The following is a 15,145-nucleotide window of genomic DNA, read 5'->3' on the forward strand; positions in this document are numbered from 1 at the left end:
ACATATATACTTCATTCATATATATACATATACATATTCATATGTATATATATACATATATACTTCATATATACATATATGTATATATACATACACATATATATGTACATATATGTGTATATGTATGAATGAATTATATATACATATATATATATATATATATATATATATATGAATGAAGATAAACTTCAGTGAAACCTCATCCTTTCAAGAAATGGTCAAAACTCCTTTATCAGGAGCAGTGGTTCTTGCCCCCAGCCTGCCATTCAGCGGGTATCTTTATGATACTGAACGCTGCTGCCTGGGCTGTGGATTCTTGTACTGATATAACTGTTTTTCCCTTAAATCATGCTCTGCACTGTGTCTGCTCCAGACATTCCTCTGACTATAAGCTACTTATTCCTTAATTCATGCTCTGTACCATGTCTACTCTAGGCATTCCTCTGAGTATGAACTAAGACATATATATATAGAAATAACTGAGTGGTAAGATATTCTTTAGACACTCATTCTATGAACTAATATATGATTATAGATAGAGGATTATATAAAAAGAAATAACTGAGTAGTAACACTATAACTGAGATATTCTTCAAGCCCCAATTCTATAAACTAATATATGATTCTATATAAAGCATTATATAAATGGAAATAACTGAGCAGTAACACTATAAATGGACATATTCTTCAGGCCCTAATTCTATAAACTAATATATGATTGTATATAAAGGACTATATAAAAGGAGATAGCTGAGTAGTAACGCCATAAACTGAGACATTCTTCAGGCACTAATTGTGCCAGGATTCTGCTTAGCTTTCCTTCCTCGGGACCTATATGGGGGGTTACCCACATTTAATCACTTGACTGATTTTCTGAAATGGAGAATAAAAATGAGATGAGATTGTGTTATAGTAACCCAGACATCAAAGAGGAAGGCTAGTGTTTGGTTAAATGCTACTCTGACAGCAGAAATCTTGTTGGAACTCATGTTCAGCTTTACAACATTTCCCAGAATAGCCAGTAGGTTGGTCATTTTATGCTATTCATGGCCCTTGCATTGATGTCAAAGTCATGTAATTTATTCAAATAATATTTTTGAATGCCAACTAAATACAAGGCTTTATTTTGACACTCAGCAGGTCAGAGAAATACCACATTATAAAACAAACAAAAAACACAGTGTCACTTGAACTGGAAGTCATTATGTTTAGTGAAATAGACAGATATCGCATGTTCTCACTCATAAATGGGAGCTAAAACGTTGATCTTATGAATGTAGAGAACAGAATGATAGATATTGGAGGCTGGGAAGAGTGTGTGGGTGCAGGGGTGATAAAAGTTGGATGAAAGGTGTAAGTTCTATTGTAGAGTGATTATAGTTAACAATATATGGTGTATTTCAAAGTAGCTAGAAGAGAGAACATGATTTATTCCCAACAGAAAGAAATGATAAATATTCAGTGATGGATATCTCAAATACTCTACCTTAAACAATTTACATTCTATACATGAAATTAAATATCACATGTATCTCATAATCATGTAAAATACATATCAATAAAAATTTTAAATGAAGTAAAACTTTTTAAAATGTGTCATTCAACTACTCATAAATCTAAAAAAAGCTTAGCAGTATGATTATACTCATGTAAAACTGATACATTTTTGGAGTTCCAAGTTTCAAGATACACATAAATCTGGATGAGGTTTAATCAGGTATGAGGGAATGCTTGGGTATTTCTAACTCTCTGGGCTGAACTGAAGGACTCTCTGGTCAGCTCTCCCTAAAGAGATTCTCCTTCTTTTCTATATTTTTCATAATTGTGCCTCACATTTAGAGAATTTCTTGTTATTCTAAGTTGCACAAATATTTTTAAAATTTCAGATAATTTGAAGAGTTGAAATATGCCTGAAATAAGAAACACTGTAATCAATGTCTTAGAAAGATCTAGTTGATATCTTAGAAAAGGCTAACTAGAAAGCACTTGAAAACAAAACACAACAAAAAACATAGGCACTGAATAGACAAAGACAAGAGCAAATATTGAGTATGGAAATCTACATGGAAAGAATAAATGTTGATTTGAGTAAATAGGTTGTAGCCAGAACATTTTACCTAGTTCAAACTTTACCTGGATATAGTAATGAACTGTGGAGAAAAAGAATTGGGTGAAGTTTGAAGTGAGATCAGCAAAAGATATAAGAGAGGTGAATTAATGACAAAAAGTAGAGAAAGAGAAACCATTCTGTATGGTAGCAGATTATAATCCTAATTTTTGGGTAACAGTGAGGGTAGAACATATAATGGAAAAGGGACTTGGGATATAAATAGAAAACTCTGGAAAGACTTCACATGAGATGGACTTTTGATCCCTGTAAGAGTCTCTCTACTTGTGACTACAATTGTGCTGTATTCTTCAAACAAAACAAATGTTTCGCATGCTGGTGTGCAAAGGCCAAAATAAATATAACAATTGTGCATGATCAAAGTTTTAAAATCTATAAATTAGGGGACATTTGTTTATTTCAGGGACATGCACAGGTGAATCAAATCTTTCTTGTTTCACATGCTACAAAATATGTGTGCTTTATGAAAAAACTGATGGGTTTAAGAGTCTTGACCTTGGCTAGTTCTTGAAATTTTGTAGAATCAATTATAACAACTTCCAAAAATGCTTGTGATGAGAATACATTTAATTAGAAATTCAAGAATGTTTAATGTGACTGATGTTAAGTGACTGGTAATAAATAATTCTATTTAGGGTTTGGAATGTTTAGACTTTGAAGAAACAGCAATCCCTTCTAATAAAATTAAAGCAACACGCTCAGGGACAACCTAACTAGGTAGCCAAACAAGCTCAGGCATTCTTACTGAGTGTTGTCAGGGGACAATAGATTAACGAGCTGCCTCCAGCAAGTGTAATTCATGGAACGACACAGAAAGAGGGGCACATGCTCATTATGTGCTCTGACCAGGGTATATAAGCCTCCTTATACACATGCTGGCATTCACACTCAGGATCTTGCCTGAACAGCAAATCAACTCACTACTCCTGACACCATGAGTTACTACGGCAAGTACTATGGAGGCCTGGGCTATGGCTGTGGAGGCTTCGGTGGCCTGGGCTATGGCTGTGGCTGTGGATGTGGCAGCTTCCGCAGACTGGGCTATGGCTATGGCTGTGGCTATGGGGGCTACGGATATGGCTCTGGCTTCGGAGACTACGGATATGGCTCTGGCTTTGGAGGCTACAGATATGGATGCTGCCGTCCATCATGCTATGGAGGATACGGATTCTCTGGCTCTTACTAAATGACTTGCTGAAATTGGAAGCAGAGGAGAAACGTCCAAATGTGTTTGGTCCTAGCCTGTGCTTTCATTCCAGAAACATCTATTCTATTGTCTTCAGCATCAGTGGACAGATATTTATCAATGGTTAAGCTGCTTCTATAAATATTTGTTGTCTTTTTACTTTTGGAATCTGTCGTTTGAGAGCATATTCATGTATAACCACTCTAATTTGTTCTTCTCAATTTGCTTTATTTTTCTTACCATTGCCACGATGTTATTTTTCTATCAAGATCCTAGCAAAAACCTGTATTTTCCTTTTATCTAATAAATGAATCAAAATATAAATATTTTGTTCTTTTCAATGCTTTCGTTGTTACTATTTGACATTTTGTTTTGCATTTAATATAAAAGTTTTACTTATGAAGCAGTGAGATCTGCAGCTCCATGGTGGAATCTGATGAAAAATCTTTCTAGTTTACTATGTTAATAGAAGCTTGAGAACAAATAAGACACCATCTTAACAAGAAATTTAAAATAATATGGCCCTATCTATTTACTTAGGATGTCAGCTCCTCTCAAGTATCCCTCAAGTGTTCCTGGAATCATTAAGGACAGTGTCATTCCCATATTCTGCTGTGCAACATTATTGTTAGCTGAATGTCTTCTTGATACCATTGTTCTGGCCAAGCATATCTTTGCCTTTTTTCCACCTTCAGTTGCAGCTGTGAGAAGGAGATTGGGAAGTTTCACTCATTTCCTGGTCAGAACTACACTCTATATTTAGCATCTACCTGAAGGCCATTGTCTCATATATGACTGATACAACTCCCACTGCAATGAGGCACTGGAACCCAGTGGTACAATGTTGTACAAAAAAACTGGAGTTAGGCCAGGCACGGTGGCTCACATCTATAATCCCAGCACTTTGGGAGGCCGAGGCGGGTGGATCATGAGGTCAAGAGATCGAGACCATCCTGGTCAACATGGTGAAACCCCGTCTCTACTAAAAATACAAAAATTAGCTAGGCATGGTGGTACGTGCCTATAGTCCCAGCTACTCGGGAGGCTGAGGCAGGAGAATTGCTTGAACTCAGGAGACGGAAGGTGCCGTCAGCCGAGATCGCGCCATTGAACTCCAGCCTGGGTAACAAGAGCGAAACTCCATCTCAAAAAAAAAAAAAAAAAAAAATTGGAGTTAGTTTACAAATGTGTTCTCCAATTCTGTGGGTTGTTGCTTCACCTAGTTGATTGGCTCATTTGTTGTGCAGAAGCTTTTTAACTTCATGTGATCCAATTTGTCCATTTTGGTCTCGATTGCCTGTGTTTATTGGGTATTACTCAAGAAATTTTTGCCCAGACCAATGTCCTGGGAGTTTCCTATGTTAAGTGAGATAAGCCAGGCACAGAAAGACAAACGTCACATGTTCTTATTTATTTGTGGGATCTAAAAATCAAAGCAATGGAACTCATGGAGGTAGAAGAACGGTTACTAAAGGCTGGAAAGGGTATTGGGGGAGGGGAGTGGGGATGGTTAATAGATGCAAAAAACTAGAAATAATAAATAACGACTTAGTATTTAATAGCACAATTAGGGGCTATAATCAATAATAATTTAATTGTACATGTTAAAATAACCCAAAGAGTATAACTGGATTGTTTGTAACACAAAGGATAAATGCTTGAGGGCAGGGCTGCCCCATTTTCCATGATGTAATTATTACACTTGGAAAGCCTCTGCCAAAATATCTCATGTCCTTATAAATATATATGTATCTACCTACTACGTCCCCACAAAAATAAAGAATTTTAAAAATATACACTAAAAGAAAGAAAAATTGAGGTAAGCAGGAGGGGATGCTTTCTGATTTTCGTTGCACTTTATTAGAGGCTCTTACTAGTCTATATACCTTGTCATGAATGGATGATGACACAAAGTCAGATGAGAATACACTGGAGGCTTTACTGAAAAGAGGCCTTCTTGGCTGTCAACTCTGGCTTCATTGCTCAGTCAAGTTCAAGAAGCCTGGATCTTTTTTCCCTTGGAATTTATTCTCACCCAGAAGATTCTTCTGCCCTTTTTGGTCTTGTTTTACAAGCTGACAACCCCTGGCCAGGCATCTTGGAACACCAACAGTGAACACAGATGGAACTCCTCTGCTGTGTTTCTCAGTCAGCTTTCAAAGTAGCAAGAGAAGCCTGTTCCACCAGTTTGTCTGAAATGACCAGGCTTGTCTGAATCCACTTAAATTCAAATTTGGACCCCTACTATCTATCTTAGAAAATCTTTTTATCTTCTTGTAAATCCAAAAGAGGAGCACTATTTTATAAATAATTTCTTAGAGAAAAATTGTTACCTTTTTACCTAGACTATAGTTTTGATTTCAAATTTGAAAACTAAACATTGGAAGCAAAAAATGGAGAGAAGAAAAAAAACGAAGAAAGGAAAAAATCAAAAAAGAAAGAGAAAATTCATAGGTTAAGAGCCCAATCATATTTAGAACACAGTCCATGTTTTGTTTTATTTTATTTTTTAATTGACACAATAATGGTATGTATTTATGGGGTGCATAGTGAAACTTTGATATATACATGTATATCTATACATAATGTATAGTAATAAGATCAGGATACTGAGCATAGACAATTGATCTTTTGTGAAGTTGAAATGAGAACCAGATACCTGTCCAAGTGCTGTTAAATTGAAAGACAGCGACTCAAAGACCCTCCGGCAGATAGCCTTTGAAAATGCTTAATTTTGTTAGTGAGATGGTGCAGTCTAAGGTTTAGTATGTTTTAAATTCCCTCGGACCAAACAGAAGAGTTAATAAATTATTTAATTAAACTAGTTTTTAGCTTTAGCTACTTATTTTATGTTCTAACCAAAAAGTGCAAGAGAATAGCCCCTGTAGATTATGGTAACTGAAGTTACTATTCTGTATAATTTTCTCTAGACAGACATTATGTTCTACTAAAGATGACCTTGTAGACAGAAAAACTGTTACCTTTTTACTACACCATAGTTTGTACTTCAAATTAGGAAACTAAACAACGGAAGCAAAAACAACAACAAAAAACATCCTCATTAGGTTTAAGTGCTGGCCTTATTTGAAGGTCTTTTTGATTTCCGACCTGAACTGTCCAGATGCTGTTAAATTTAATTTGTACCCAAATATAATTAGTGTTGCTTCTGAATGTCATGGCTTTTAAAAGTATATTGCAAAAAAAGTGTTTTTATTCTTGGTTAGGTTGTTAAAGAATTGGAAGCTGGGAACATGAGATATATTTCTAAATTGCAGTCACTAAATAGTTCTGTTGGGAAAACTGAATTTTTGTTGATGTCTATTACAATATACCAGTAAGATATTAGAACATATGATTCTTCTGAATGCATGTAGAGAAAAATTTCCTGAGGAAAACTGTAGATCCTAATTTTGAGGGAGGTATAATAGTCTCATGTATACCTAAACATGCTAGTGAATAGTGATTGCATAATTTAGGAGCCAAGATTAATGTTAAAGGATAAAATTGGAGAGTGAATAATTTCTTGAAACATGGAAACAAAAATTAAATTTTCTTTCCTCTACCTAGAAGAATTTTTCAGACATAATAATCATGGTCACATCTTATTACTGCACTCAAGTTGGTCATAGAAAACTCTTAATAATGCAAATCAATATAAAAACTCTTTAATCAACAAAAAATGCTCTATTAACATGAAAGATCAATTGAATCAATATTGTATTGAATGTGTGTATAGAATAAAAATTCAGGATGCCTGAGCAATTTGGTAATCCGAATAAAAGTATTTTCTTTTTCTGGAAATAAGTTTGACAAACATCACTGCTGGCCTTGGAAACATAGAGGACTAGGTTGCAGCTATGGATCCATCTATGGTTTGAGCTATGAACTTGGAGATTCTGAGGCTTAATATTGTTATATATTTAGTTATGTTTCTGCCAAGCACCTTCCTATGGGTTGTAGAGACCATGTGGATGCTATTGTCCAATTGGTTGACAAGGACACTGTGATCGTCACAGCCTCTCAAGTCAGAACATGGAGAAGCTTTGCATGTCTCTTCTGTCATCTCCACAGCCAATTGGTAGCTATTTTGTGCTATCCTATTAATAGATATGTAAAATATGTAGTTCTTTAAAAATGTATTCAATTCCGTTTTGCCTTTTATCTAATGCTCATGTTCATAATTTGCCACTTGGACTATGGCTGCGCTTCTCATCTGTTCCTATCTGATCTCCTAAACTCAAAACCTACCACCTTTCTTTATTCTGTTTGCTGAAAGTGATTTGTTTAAAATGGCTTTTTATGTCTCTCCCTGGGATGACACATAATGCTGCTATTATGATGAGGAAAATGAAGCTTTCAATATGCTGATATGAAAGGAAATTTCATTAAAAGGCAAGTTACAGAAGAGCAGGGGCCATGCAGTTGGCTCATCAGGTATGATATGATACTCAGCAAACAACGACTGAATTAATATGTGTATTCACCTAAACGATTATAATCCTGTTAAATATTTGTCTTTTTAGTAGCCTCTCCCTCACCTTGGATGGTCTGCTCTTCATTCCTCATAATGAGTTCCTACTCATCTTCAAAATTTAACAAGTGATTGCTGGGTCAAATGGTACTTCTGGTTCTAAATCCTTGAGAAATCACCACACTGTCTCCCACAATGGTTGAAGTAATTTACACGCCCACCAACAGTTTAAAAGTGTTGTTATTTTTCCACAGCCTTGCCAAGATCTGTTGTTTCCTTACTTTTTAACAATTGCCATTCTGACTGATGTGAGATGATATCTCATTGTGGTTTTGATTTGCATTTCTCTTATGATCATTGATGATGATCTTTTTTTCATATGTCTGTTCAAATCCTTTGTTCACTTTTTGATGGGGTTGTGTTTTTTTTTCTTGTAAATTTGTTTTAGTTCCTTGTAGATTCTAGATATTAGACCTTTGTCAGATGGGTAGTTTGCAAAAATTTTCTCCCATATACCCAAAGGATTATAAATCATTCTAGTATAAAGACTTATGTACATGTATGTTTATTACAGGACTATTTACAATAGCAAAGGCTTGGAACCATCCCAAATGCCTGTCAGTGATAGACTGGATAAAGAAAATGTGGCACATGGAACACTACAGAGCCATAAAAAAAAATGAGATCGTGTCCTTTGCAGGGACATGGATGAAGCTGGAAACCATCATTCTCAGCAAACTAACACAGGAACAGAAAATCAAACACTGAGTGTTCTCACTCATAAGTGGAAGCTGTGCAATGAGAGTATATGGACACAGGGAGAGGAACATCACACACAGGGGTCTGTCAGGGGGTGGGGAGCAAGGGGAGGGAGAGTATTATGACAAACACCTAATGCATGCAGGGCTTAAAACTGAGATGATGGGTTGATAGGTGCAGCAAACCACCACGGCACATATATTCTTATGTAACAAACCTGCACATTCTGCACATGTATCCAGAAATTAAAGTAAAATAAAAATATATTAAAAAAATATCTTCTCTGTTGAGATGTCTTCCTGATTTCAGCAGTTACTTGATATTATTATGCACAAATGTCATTTTTGTGTAGAGGTCTTCCCTGAGACCCTATTGGCCTGTGGTCCTTTATATCACCTTTTTTTTCATAACACTTGTCATGTTATATACTTGCTCGTTGACTCACATATTGTGTATATCCCCAGGAAATGTAAGCTACCTGTGGGCAGAAACTTAATGTCTTTTACTCATTTCTGCTTCCACAGGGCCTAGAATAATGCCTGGCTTACAGGAAGTATTTCATAAAATATGCGCCAGTTAAATCTATCATAATGCCAAACTATTGGTTATTAATTCATATGCCAGTCTTCCCATTGAATCCTGTGTTCTTTTCTTGTAATAATATGATTCTATTAATAAAATTGTAAAAATGTAAAAAAGCTTTACTTTTATGCTATTAATATCATGCTTTATTCATCTTTTCCATAGATAGGCATTAGCTACTACAATGTGCTGGATAATCACAGGCATAAACGTAAGCCAATTGCAACTGCAATATACCTGCTAATGATAGCTCGTATTTATTTTCTGTCTTTGGTGGCATGTCACACATAATATTCAGACATGGTAAGGCATATGCTATTGTTATTTCTGTGGAATAGGTAAGGAAATTGTAGTTTAGAAAATTTAAACAACTTCCACAAATCATGCAATAGTGAGTTGTGAGGCATTATAACTTGTGATAAATTAAAAAGTATTTTGACTCTGAATATAAGTTTGTGCACCTGAGCAGTGAAGGGGAGGCAAATGTCCCTAAAGAAGGTCCAATGTTTTAATTATAGGATATCACTGGTCACATTTAAGAATTAGAGGCTCCAGTCAAAATTCTTTTATGGTATCATCAGGAGAGATATACCTTGATCTCCTTTCACTTTGCAGATTTATGTTCACCCATTTTTTTTTCTCAACTGTTTTTGAGAAGGAAGTTTTCTTTCTCCCCTGTAAGACTAGAAGCATTCAGTTTTCCAGGTTTTCTATTTCTTATCTTCTGGCTTGTTGTTTTATTCACTGTTACCTATCCTTCTATTTGGAGTTTCCCCTTGTAGAAAGATATCTGAAATTGACCAGCTTGGAACCACCATCTATGTTCTGGGATACTGTCCTTCAGTCTTCTTAAAACTCATTTGTATGCTAAAAAAAAGTAAATCTCAAAAAGGTTAAAAAATTCCTAAAGTTGGATGTTTATACAGGGTAAAGCTGGTTTTTAACTCAGGAAGTCTGAATGCAATATCTCTTTTCAGAGATGCAAAGTCCTGTAAAAAACACAACCAAAGAAACCAAGGTTAAAACCTCATTGTCATCTAGAACTACCTTTAAATCGACTGTCATCTCTTTTCTTCATGCCACAGAATGACCTAAAGGAATAACTGCCCCACCCCGCAATCTCTCACTTCCTCTGTACTTCACTTTCCATTGCAATCCTTCATCCTCCCCTATAGTCTGTCACTTAGTTGAAGCTAACGGGGTAAATATTCCAAACAACTTTTTTATTGTCAAATTCAGTGTCATCTTCAAAGTTTTATTGAGATGCAGTGTCCCTGGGTGGTTGGGCATAAACTTCCTGAAGGCAAATTTACGTAAGTCAGACTGGAAACTCTGCCACTTCCCAGGGTGACCTTGGAAAAAATACGTAAGCCCATTGGATTTCAGTTTTCTCATCTGTTAAATTGGGGTAATAATGGCAACAATTTCGTAGGATCCTTGTGAGGATTAAATGAGTAATGCATAAAAAACCTCAAAGCATCGCTTACCATATATATTAGTTATTGCTAGTCTTATTTTGACACTATTATAATTGATTTTTTTCCATTTTCTATTGCCATCATACGCTATATGACACACAACCACAAGCCTCAGTATAATAAGAAGGTTCATACTCAACCATCCAACAGCTGGGGGATGTAAGACAGCCTTGTTGTTTGCTCACATGACTGGGGTTTGACTTACTATTAACTGGGGTAAAAGTGGGGCTTGGCATTGCTCCGTAAATCTCAAAACTTTGCCTAGGACTTAGGGTTAAGACTTGTGGTCATGGTCGGAATTGTAAATTCATTTTGTGACGGTTTTGGAAGAGAACCATCCTGTACGTTATTACTATTTACTTGCGGAAGACTATGCACACACATATTGGGAGGGAAAAGAGAAAGGAAAAGGAGAAAGTAGAGAAACACATCTGGAACCAGAGAAGCCAAGTCAAGCGGAGCTCACATGGATGGAGTGACTCAGTGACAAATCTAGCCCCCAAGAGAGGGCACATAGTGACTGACCTCTTTAGGATGGATGTGGCAGGGGCAAAGGGCTGAGATCAAAAGGACATGGATAAGAAGCCAACAGAGATAAACCATGTATAGAAAAATTATACTCCAAGCCTTTAGGTGATCTAAGTGTGTTATAGAAAACACCATCGAGAGGCGTCTGCTTTTTTCCCCTTTTTGGAGGTCTCTATAAATCAGCAGTTTAGTGAAGTGGAAAAACATAGGCTCTGAAGTCAGTTTACCTAAATTCATATGCAACATGCACACTACTTAATAGCCATGATGACTTTGAGCATGCCATTGCTTCAGCTCTCTAGGCCACCTATAAAATGAGGGTAATAATAGCACTTACCTCATAGGGGACAGTGTTAAGTGAATCAATACATCTAAAGTTCCTGGCATATAATAAGTATTAATAAACACTATTCTTACCATTATTATTGCCAGGTTAAGAGATGTGTCTATTCTAGGAACTCAGTTGAAGTGGTTAACCCTTTAATAGAGGTTGGTTTTGAATAATGGTGGACAGGCCATGAAGTTTACATAAATACCTTCTTACAGAGAATGTCAGAAGCTGTCATGTATAATTAGTGAAGCAAAATAATCTTTTGAAATACAGTTGAGGAATTACCTCATGTCATGGAGTAAATTTATGAGAATCTCAATTGGGGTCAGATAAAAGCCAAGGCTTTGAGAATGGAGAAATTACCTCTTACAGGCACGAAGTTGATTAAAGGCATACTAAGTTTAAACATGTTAATATTCAGGAGGCCCTCCCTTCCTGAATATTAGAAATTTGCTATTTGAGATGTAAAGGCTGTAAGCTTTACCAGCCCCACTTCTGAGGGTTTACAAACTTACTGTACGGAGAACAGAGAGTGACATTGAAACTCAAGTCAAGTGGCTTTGTCTACCCAACTGAATTTATTCCTCTAAAATAGCTGCAGTCATTGACAGTCTAGGCTTCCACAAAAGCAGTGGGCTGAGTATTGTCACTTCAATTGTTTAAATCACCGTTCTCATTTTGGCTGTAGAGATAAAGACCTTGACAAACAGGGTAAACATAAAATTCTGGCCTCTCTGTGGCCATGTAAGGTGCATATTTTCTGTAACCAGTTCAGCATTCATTATGAAGATACTAACATTCTGCATTCATTGAATTAGAACCATTTTGTGCCATCCCTGGGACTTGTGTTGATCATTTGTAAACCATGATCTTTAAAGTATGACTTTTTTTTTCTCAAAATATTTTGGAGAATGACTAGTTTGGTATTTAATTGTTGTAGAATAAATCTCAACTTGGATACATTTCATATCATATTGAGTCTCCTAGGCTGCTGAATTTCGACCTCAGAGACATCATGTGAAAGGAGGTTTCTATGGGAAGAAAGAAATAAACTTGCAAGGTGCTTTCAATGACTGAGACGTGATGTGAGTGAGTTATTTAAAGGACATTATTCTTCTGATGAATTTTTTTTCATCTGAGGGGCATATCACAGTTATGTTCTTTATGGGAATATTTGGATGGCATGGACAGTTGTTTTTTTCTTATTCTGAGTGGTAAAAAATATTAAAAGACTATAATATTTAAAAGCAAGTAAAGCAAATGTGTAACTAAGGAGCAGCACGGGAGGCTATTTTAAAACTAAGTCTGTATCATTGAAAACAAATCAATCCAAGCAAATGAACAAACGAATTGATTTTATACTATGTAGAGAAATACTCACTTATTTATTTAATAATTTTCTTTAATACTTTCTGGCATAAAATGTTCAGTCTTTGGCAAAAAAAACTCCATATTAATAACAAAAGACTTAAAAGAAATGACAACCTAATCTCAAAGATTTAAGCAATGAAAATCAAGACTGTGCCATCATATACAACCTATTTGACCCTTTTGATTGCACTAACCCTCCAAGTTAAATTAGAAAGTCAGTTTTACCTGCAGCTCATTTAACATGGTGATTGTGTTTGTGCAGTGACTTTTTCACATTTACTTGGCCTCCACTCCAATATTCAATTTGTAATTTTCTTTCTTTCTTTTTTTTTTTTTGAGACAGAGTCTCACCTTGTTGCCTATGCTGGAGTATAATGACACCATCTTGGCACACTGCAAACTTCACCTCCTGGGTTCAAACGTTTCTCCTACCTCAGCCTTATGAGCAGCTGGGATTGCAGGTGCCCACCACCATGCCTAGCTAATTTTTGGCAGGGGGGTGGGGGTGGATTTTTAGTAGAGATGGGGGTTTCACCTTATTGGCTAGGCTGGTCAAACTCCTGACCTCATGACCCGCCCACCTCAGCCTCCCAAAGTGCTGGGATTACAGGCATGAGCCACAGTGCCTGGCCCAGTTTGTAACTTTCATGGTGACCATTTGAAACATTATTTTTCCTTCTGAATTTTTTTCTTTGAACCTATTTATTATTGTTTTTAAAAGTAATAATTTGCGATAATCATGCTTCTTTGGCGTTGATTGGCCCTTCTAAATGAAAAATGATTTCTTGCTTTTAGTAACAATATATGTTATTCCCATAGTTACCTGATTATAATGACTGGATGTCTTTCAAAGTGAATTTAAATGATGTAGCTGATACAATAATCTTTTAACTTCTAACAAAAACCTATCTTATTTTCCTTTTGGAAACACCAGTCAATAATCTATGGTGACTTTATAAGTGTCTTTATAGTGGAGGAGTTTTTTTCAACTTTTATTCCAAACAGTGGTGTAGTACAAACATCATAATCATTAACAGGTCATGTGCATGGCAGGCCTGAGTTTCTATAAGTCAATAAGCTCGCTCTCCCCATCTGTAAAACATAGGTGTTGCACAAGTTTACGTTCTATGATCTTAGTTTTGCCATTACTATTGAGCAGAACTTCTTTTTGAACATCAAAATTTCACTTAGAAAATAAAGCCAAATGCCTTTTAAAAATTTAAGTCCTCTTGTCTTAGGAAAAAGGGCTAAACATATTTATTATATACTTATTATATTCCTATTTATAATTCTTATAAATCATTGCATAATATATGTGGTTTCTTTACAGTTTTAGTTTTGTCTTAACAGAATTGTGTATAATGCTGCTTACCTGTCTTTATTATGTGTCTGTTTATTTAATACGTAGCTGGCTGGGCGCGGTGGCTCAAGCCTGTAATCCCAGCACTTTGGGAGGCTGAGGTGGGTGGATCACGAGGTCAAGAGATCGAGACCATCCTGGTCAACATGGTGAAACCCCGTCTCTACTAAAATTACAAAAAATTAGCTGGGCATGGTGGTGCGTGCCTGTAATCCCAGCTACTCAGGAGGCTGAGGCAGGAGAATTGCCTGAACCCAGGAGGCGGAGGTTGTGGTGAGCCGAGATCGCGCCATTGCACTCCAGCCTGGGTAACATGAGTGAAACTCCGTCTAAAAAAAAAAAAAAAAAAAAAAAACGGTAGCTTATAAGATCTGTTAAAAAAAATGCTACAAGTTTCAAGTAAAATATATGTCTCCAGCTTTACATAAAGTACAAAACCATAAAAATAACTGCTCTTCAGTGTTCACTGAAGAATCTAGTGGGTATTTAAATTTATGACTTGAAATAACTTGGGTTAACTGATTTTTATTTTTAAGACTTTTCTTCCCTTCATGAATTGATGTTTACCATAAAACAAGTGAACATATGCTTTATGATGAGCTTAAATTATAATGCGTTGCAAGTAGTTATTCTAGTGGGCCTCAATTCTAATCACCTGGGACAAATTTATTTGAATGTAGTAAAAAATAATCCACCATTTAAACATGCAATTTGACACTGAATATTCCATTTGTATTATATTTATATATATCTGAACACACACACACACACACACACACACACACACACACACACAGAAATATATGAAAAAAGAAGCACAAAGAACTTTCCACTTGTTTCTTGTCTCTTTCCTCATAAGACATTAGTTGCGAGGAGTACCCCTGGGCTCTGCAACTTTTTTAAATTTGTCTAATTTCTTTTGTTCATTATACATGCTTTAGGTGACTATCT

General features: G+C 35.9%; 1 protein-coding gene across 1 annotated transcript; it reads left to right on the forward strand.

The window, feature by feature from the left end:
- The first annotated feature begins 3,023 nt into the window (after positions 1 to 3,023).
- LOC116550682 (keratin-associated protein 19-3-like) lies at positions 3,024 to 3,594 on the forward strand. Its single transcript, XM_032276672.1, has one exon. The coding sequence runs from the start codon at positions 3,063 to 3,065 to the stop codon at positions 3,312 to 3,314; it is 252 nt and encodes an 83-aa protein (XP_032132563.1). The 5' UTR covers positions 3,024 to 3,062; the 3' UTR covers positions 3,315 to 3,594.
- The last annotated feature ends 11,551 nt before the right edge of the window (positions 3,595 to 15,145 follow it).

This window comes from Sapajus apella, unplaced genomic scaffold, assembly GCF_009761245.1.
Source record: "Sapajus apella isolate SASKATOON/1434 unplaced genomic scaffold, GSC_monkey_1.0 scaffold8, whole genome shotgun sequence".
Lineage (NCBI taxonomy): Eukaryota > Metazoa > Chordata > Mammalia > Primates > Cebidae > Sapajus > Sapajus apella.

Excerpts from the sequence above, each read along its gene's own strand:
- LOC116550682 (XM_032276672.1), top strand. The coding sequence starts at position 3,063 with ATGAGTTACTACGGCAAGTACTATGGAGGCCTGGGCTATGGCTGTGGA.